The sequence below is a fragment of the Halyomorpha halys genome, unplaced genomic scaffold (genome assembly GCF_000696795.3).
Source record: "Halyomorpha halys isolate HHAL.00 unplaced genomic scaffold, Hhal_1.1 Scaffold210.1, whole genome shotgun sequence".
Taxonomy (NCBI): domain Eukaryota; kingdom Metazoa; phylum Arthropoda; class Insecta; order Hemiptera; family Pentatomidae; genus Halyomorpha; species Halyomorpha halys.
Window position 1 is genome coordinate 75385 of NW_027113191.1, and position 7244 is coordinate 82628.

The following is a 7244-nucleotide window of genomic DNA, read 5'->3' on the forward strand; positions in this document are numbered from 1 at the left end:
TAATTGACTGTATTATATTAGAAAAATATATATAGGTTAATTGACTGTATTATATTAGAAAAATATATATAGGTTAATTGACTGTATTATATTAGCCATTGGGCAGAATAGCTTTAAATGTTTTTAGTGATTATTGTGAAAATGTGATATTAAAATAAGATTGTCCTGGATAGTTGCGAGGTTGGCCGAAACGTTAGATATTTTTTAAATGAATTAATAAAAACTTTTAAAGCTAAATGGATATATTTTATTCTAATTGAGTTATATTTCATATCTGTTTCTTGAGTTATTCAGTTTTTACATATGATTTAAATTATTCTGATGTATGATTTAAATTATTCTGATGTATGATTTAAGTTACTCTGATGTCTGATTTAAGTTACTCTGATCTATGAATTAAATTACTCAAGTACTTTTATGTTTTAAATTAAATCAGTAATAGAATTCTTGTACATGTTCAATTTTGTTTTACATTAAGTTATTTTTTATATATGTTGATTCAGTTTTACTTTATCTTTATGTTAGTTATTTGTGGCACTCTAAGTCCATTCCGTTATTATATTAGGACTTTTGTCCTGTTATTATAATAAATAAGCAAATAAGTGCAGTCCAAAAAAAACACATCTCACATCAATAACTAGATAAAAAAAGACTGAGCAAACTATTATAGTAGACCATTCCAAAATAGACTTACTAATTTTCTGTCCTGTGGATGTCTGAATTGGGGAAACCTTGACTCGTTAGTTTGCTGTTTGAAAGGCTTAGGGTTTTCTTTACAAAACATCAAATGATATTTTGGCTATAATTTTTGTCTCATCTCCTTTATTTTTTTTTTCCTCTTTAATTAGTGATTAGAATATATTGTCTTATTATATTTACATTTTCTGTAATATGTGCATTCACTGCAATTTATAAATATTTAACTAGTATCATGAAAATACTATCCTAATATTAGCAATTTCTTGGATACAGTTTATGATTAGTGAATTACATAACAGGGAGATAAAGAAATAAATATTAAATTTTCTGAATGAATCATTGAAGTTTTTTGTTTTGTTATTTAATCCTAGTTTTGTATCATTTGTTTTTTAAACCTAGTTTTATATCATTTGTTTTTTAAACCTAGTTTTATATCATTTGTTTTTTAAACCTAGTTTTATATTATTTTCCAATTGATTAAAAAAAGGCTCATTGATTGGCAGTATTAATTTATTATTACAGTCATTAACCTTTGTAATATTTGTTTATAAAAAATTAATTTAATTTCTCCTTTTTTAAGTACATTGAAGATTTATGCTCGAACTTATTTTTCATATTTTAGAATAAAAATGATAGAAATAGAAGATAATATCAAGTATCCTAAATCGGGGCTACTTGGGCCCATACTGAAAGAAGTAGCAGGAGCATGGTAAAATTTCAAAGAAGCAACTAATGATTTTTGCTGCTACCTATTAGAAAGATTTTGAACTATTTATAAATTTTCATAATAACAGGCTCAAGTGTAATTAAAAACATTTTTTTGGTGTAGTAATACCAAATTATGATATATTTTGACTTAGGTATAAATGAAATTATATACTTTGCTCTGGATAGATAAAGTTATTATTAATCCTCAGAATAACTTACCTAATATGCTAGGTTGTGGCATCCATGTTTTTATAATAACATTCTTGGGTTTGTTGGGTACATCCTCAGTGTGCCATCTCATTAGCAATACTTGGTCCAATTGAGAAAAAGTTTCAAAAAGTACTGAGAGTACTCTAGATTCCAATGCTTTACCTCGAAATAATGAACCGAAACTTAAAAATACTGCTCCGTTCTTTGCATTATCCAGAACATCCTTCAAATCCTGTAAAAAATAAATAAAATTCAAATTAGTTAATTCCATAACTTAATATTTTTATTATCAAATGTTCTCATGAACATTACTAAATAAACAAAAAATGGCAATTATTGGAAAAAGTAAAATTATTTCTAAAGTTTATTTAGTTTTCACATTTTGTATTTTTTTATTGATTAAATGATTTTGTTTATTACATTCTTTCAAATCTTCATATTCCCTAATTTTCCAGAATGTTCAGCAATGTGACTACAATCAACCATTAGAATCATTTCCACAACCAACTTCACGACAAAACTGAAAATTTATGCGCACTGTATAGCGCAGGGAAACAGACATAAAAAATAAGTGTTAATTTTGAGGTAACATTAAAAAAATAATAATAACCTAATTGCTCCTAATCAATATGTAACAAAAAAATTTTGATCTTTACTAATAATATATTTGATGAAAAATAATAAAAATCTCCAATTTACATTTTATTAAAGTATTAACAGTTAAAAAGATCGCAAAAATGATATGATCCTAGAACTAGGTGTACTAGAGAAAATAACAAAATTTTGTGGAAGATATATTTTTCAAATAATTACCTTGCTAGATAGGCAATTAGACGAGTCTCATGAAAATAACTTATATATATTGATGATAAATATCAAAAGTGTTGCAAATACCAATCTCAAATCTGTAAACATTTTAAGTATAATGTCTATCTAGATCACATAAATGATTTAAGTGAAGTCAAAATATGATTTATGAAAAAACAGAGAGATTTATTAGAAAGTAATTACATCGTCACTACTGGCTAAATAATTTTAAGTTAAATTCTTTTTTCTCTTTTAATCTTAGTATTACTTTTTAAAATATTTTAAACTTAAATTTTTAATTTCATTTATGTCACTGTTACCTCTTTTTTTTTTTGTACCATTCACATATACTTTCTTTTTGTATAATTACAAACATATGATTTTGCTGTACATATTTAAGATTCACAGATATTTTATAAAACTACGATTTACATTGTTTAGAAAACCAATCAATAATAATTGTGGTATTTTGATACCTTTGGTAATTCATCAACATGTGACAAGCTCAGTCCGCCGACAGGAATTGAATTAGGCTGTAGAGGTTCTGCGTAGAGAATGGAAGGATGGTAATCAATTAATGTTAAAGAAACATTTTGTAACATATCGAGCATGGAAGGTCTATTCACACTACCAGGATAAACCATATACTTTTCCATTTGTTTTACCTAAAAAAAACAACAAAATAATAAAACATATATTTATATAAATCACAAAATAATGAGATGTATTTTGGGATAAAGAAGTAAAATATCACACCTTAGTTGGAAGGTAATGGAAGTATGCTACAGAAAATTCTATCAAGTTGACTAATACATTATTTAAGCGTTGAAAAAATGTCATTTCATTTGTGTAGACTGTGCGAATATTTGGCATTAAATGGAAAGACATTTCATTTCCGGTTAAATAAGATCCCCAAGGAGTGAGAGACAAGGGATGTATAGCGACAACAGGAACGTTAAGTTTATGTCCAAGTGCTACAAGTGGTTCAAGACCGTAGAATGGCTCAGTTATCACGAGATCATAATCGAGATTTTCTGATTTGATAACTTCTTGCAAAGTCGGGTCCTGGAATGCAGCTTCCATTATGTTTGTAAAAAAGTCCCAGGCAGAAATATAGAAGGTATGCACATTATGTCCACTTGTAACCCTATCTGCTAAGTGGTGGTCTGAAATAGAAAAAATAATATCTAGGTTAATTTTTGTAAAGCATGAGAAATTTATTACACAATATATTTTTTATACACCTAAAAATACAATCTCCATTCAAAAACAAAATTTCAATTAATTTTTATGATGCTTCAATGTTTAATCTGCTTTTATTGTTGTTACTTTCCATCTAATTTTAGTGTTTAAAATAGAGTCTACAGATATATTTACCTAATGATTTATCACCCAAACTCATATTTTCATTATTCTGAATTACTTTCCATCTTAGATATTTAAGACTGTTAATACTTAATTAATAAAAAGCTGTATCATAGAGAAATATCTTTGATATTAATTTTAAGATAAAGCTCTTTTTTTGTCATTTCCTTTTTCCATTTCTGGCATATGGAGGTGGTGATAACTTCTGGTTTCCAAAATATTCTAGCCAGAATGGAGAGGATAAGATTCATGCCATGGGTTCACAATGAAATACAACATTCCCAGGCCAGATTTGAATCAGTGCTGCTTCAGACTCAAGATTGCTAAGGTGATGTCTTAACACTTCCAGCCACCACGGACTTATTTAAAATAAAGCTAGTACATTTTTTGTGTAAGAAAATAAAAAATGTCTAAACAGATAATATTTATATAATTTATGTTATTACACTAACCCATGACTGCTAACATTGGTTTAGGATCAACTGGAAGATCTGTCCAGTTTGCCAAGGGTTTTTTCTGAGGGAATGGAGAAACCATCGTAACCTGATGACCTCTTTTAGCAAGCTCTTTAAAAGCTGGCATGAAAGTCATGGTGTGGCTGTACCATGGAATTGGAAGTGCAATGAGGATTTTTGCTCCTTCCAAGGCCACAATTGAGGTGGCTACCAAAATAATTGCCAGTATATAATTCATCTTGATCCGCTAGCTTCGTCAATACCTGTAAAAAAAAAAAAGGAAATTTTTCAGTAGAGCGATTTCTAACTTTTGAAAAATTCTACAATTCTTATTTAAATGTTTTGTTCAGTTCATATTCCATAATATTATTGGTAAATATGTTGGAATGTAAAAAAATGAATTTATAAAGAAACAAAGAAAATTTTTGCACAAATTACTAATTTCTTCAATATTGAGGCTTGTCACACTTTTTCTCCAAGCCCTTTTAAATTATGTACATACATTTAAATATTTGATAATAATAATTTGATTACTAACACTAAAGTCGTTGTTAATTCTTACAAAATGCCTGTCTACATTGCGTTCTCAAATGCTTTTTATTATCAATTGGTGAAGTACATAAATATGGAAAGAGAAGACTACCATATTATTAAATACCAGAAGATATTGGAAAAATTGACAGCAATTATAAATAAGCCAGTAGATTTTAATCATGCAAGAGAGTTAGTGAAACTTATTTTTAAAAAAGATATTGATTTGAAAATGGACAGTAAAGCCAAAATGTTATTGAATTGATAATAAAAGGATGGCTGATATCCTAAGGGTATTTTTATTTGCTAAAAATTATTACATATATTTATATTTTTATTACGTAGGATTTTTTTTTTTAATTCTTCTACTGTATCAAATTAAAAATGTTTATGAAAAGGAATTCAAAGCACTTCACTGTATTATACAAAAGGTACTAGCACGTTAACATTCATCATGTGCTTATTATAGCGTTATGGCAAACTATTCATAATTAATAAAAAATATTTATCTATATCAGATGATCCCATAATATTTTTTAATGGCTATCTTTCAAAAGTGGATTTATTGGCTTTTGATATCGAACCACTTAATGCTGTTGAACACAGATGACTTATGATAAGTCTAAATGTTTTAAGCATAAAGATACCCTTTTCCCAGCTCAAATTTTAATACTTAATAATATGAATATAATATAATGGCAAATATAAACTATTCTACTAATTTTTAACTATGAAGGTTAAATTAAAATAATGTAAATACTGATATTTACTTAGAATGAAGCAACTACATAAAATATTGAAGAATTTATGTCAATAAAAACCTACAATTAGATTGGAATTCACAGAAATATAAAAAATAACTTGAAGATCAATTTGCATATTAAAAATAAAAAATAAAAATAATAATTTATAGACTTAGGAAAAGATATTATCATAAATATTTAATTGTATTCAATAGATATGGTAGATTAAATTTTAATAATTATTATTATGAATATTCATTAATAATTAGAAAAACAACAATTAAATCTTTCCTTGAAAACTATTAAATTCTAGCTACCTAACTTAAAGTAATGTATACATTTTGGCAAATTATAAATTCACATTAATCTTTTTCAATTCCTTTTGGTGTTAAGTATTATTTTATTAAACAAACCATGATTTGTTCTCTTGTGAGAAGTGTTAGCTGAGTCGATGATGCAATACTTGCTGCATCAACTGATAAAGAAGCAATTGTTATTTAATTGCTTTTTTATCTTGTTCTTTACAAGCTATTTATTCACATTTTGGTGGATATCAACAGTACAAAAATGGTGTCCCAGTTATTTTAGTTTTCCACTGAAATAGGTGTATTGAATTTTCAATTTTTTATTTTGAAATTTATCATCCCATTAAACCTTAGGATTATTAACTAGTATATATGAATGTTTTAATGTACTGATTGAATAAATACAATTTCACAAGTATCAGAAAAGTACTTTCAATAACTATTCTTGTTTTTAAATTCTTACTTTTTTTCTCTTCCTTTCTCATTAATATGAAAGAAATCTGAAAATACAACAGTTTACTAAAATTCACACTCTAATCTTAACCATTTATCCAGTGCTAGTTTATTATAGAATAAATGTTGGATATACAAAGATTGATTTTATGGAGTTGGAAGTCAGAAATGTTTTTGGCCATAAAATTTGAACACTGGATTTCAGAAATGAGTTCCGAAGATATATTTACAGAATTTTTTATTAGTTATTTCAGATTCAGCATTTCGCAAAACATAAAAATTTTAAACTCCAGAAATTGGAATTTTGACCCCACTGTGCAATGCCCCAGCTCCTCTGGTATTGTCTGTCGACTAAATTAGGCAATCCATAGGCCCTAAAACTTCTTTAAATCATAGTAATTAACAAATATTTTAGTCTTATAAAAATTTTCAATTTGTCAGTTACAATATTTTATGACCGAATGCTTCATTAATTAGCTACACTTCTTAAGAGAATAAAATTATCAACTAATGCTGGTCCCCTCTTATGAAAATTCCCTCTCTTATAAAAGATTGTTGTTGATTAATTATATACTATGATTTTATCATAATTAATTGTTGTGATATCTTTATGTATACATGATTGAAATATTTACGTTTGAGGATGTTCCATTTTTTTTTGGTGGAAGTGTTATCTTGTCAATTTTAAACCAATTGATTATCAAGGAGACATGAAACATTCAGTAAATCAAATCAATTTTAAAAATAAAAGGTATTAAAACTAAATTTTTCACTAATATTTTAGCCTTTATTTTCAAAACAACCTAAAATTTGTTCAAGTCATATCACTGTTTTTCTTGAATAGTGGCACATATGACAAACAAAAAAGTTGTATTTTTAAAATTTTAGACATACACCATAGACTGGACTTACTTTGTCACAGCCCATCTAATTTTAGGACAGCCTTTAGAGGACCCCAATAGGGAAAG

General features: G+C 26.8%; 1 protein-coding gene across 2 annotated transcripts in view; it reads right to left on the reverse strand.

Annotated features, from left to right (window-relative positions):
* Positions 1-7244, reverse strand: part of LOC106679610 (UDP-glycosyltransferase UGT4) — a 17827-nt gene that overhangs the window by 4447 nt on the left and 6136 nt on the right. For both annotated transcript variants that reach the window (XM_014418864.2, XM_067050770.1), the window contains exons 2-5: positions 4242-4507; positions 3181-3590; positions 2901-3089; positions 1627-1849 (exon numbers count right to left, since the gene is read on the reverse strand). In XM_014418864.2, the coding sequence (XP_014274350.1) occupies positions 1627-1849; positions 2901-3089; positions 3181-3590; positions 4242-4482 (1063 nt within the window). In that variant the 5' untranslated portion in view covers positions 4483-4507. The remainder of the gene's footprint in view (positions 1-1626; positions 1850-2900; positions 3090-3180; positions 3591-4241; positions 4508-7244) is intronic.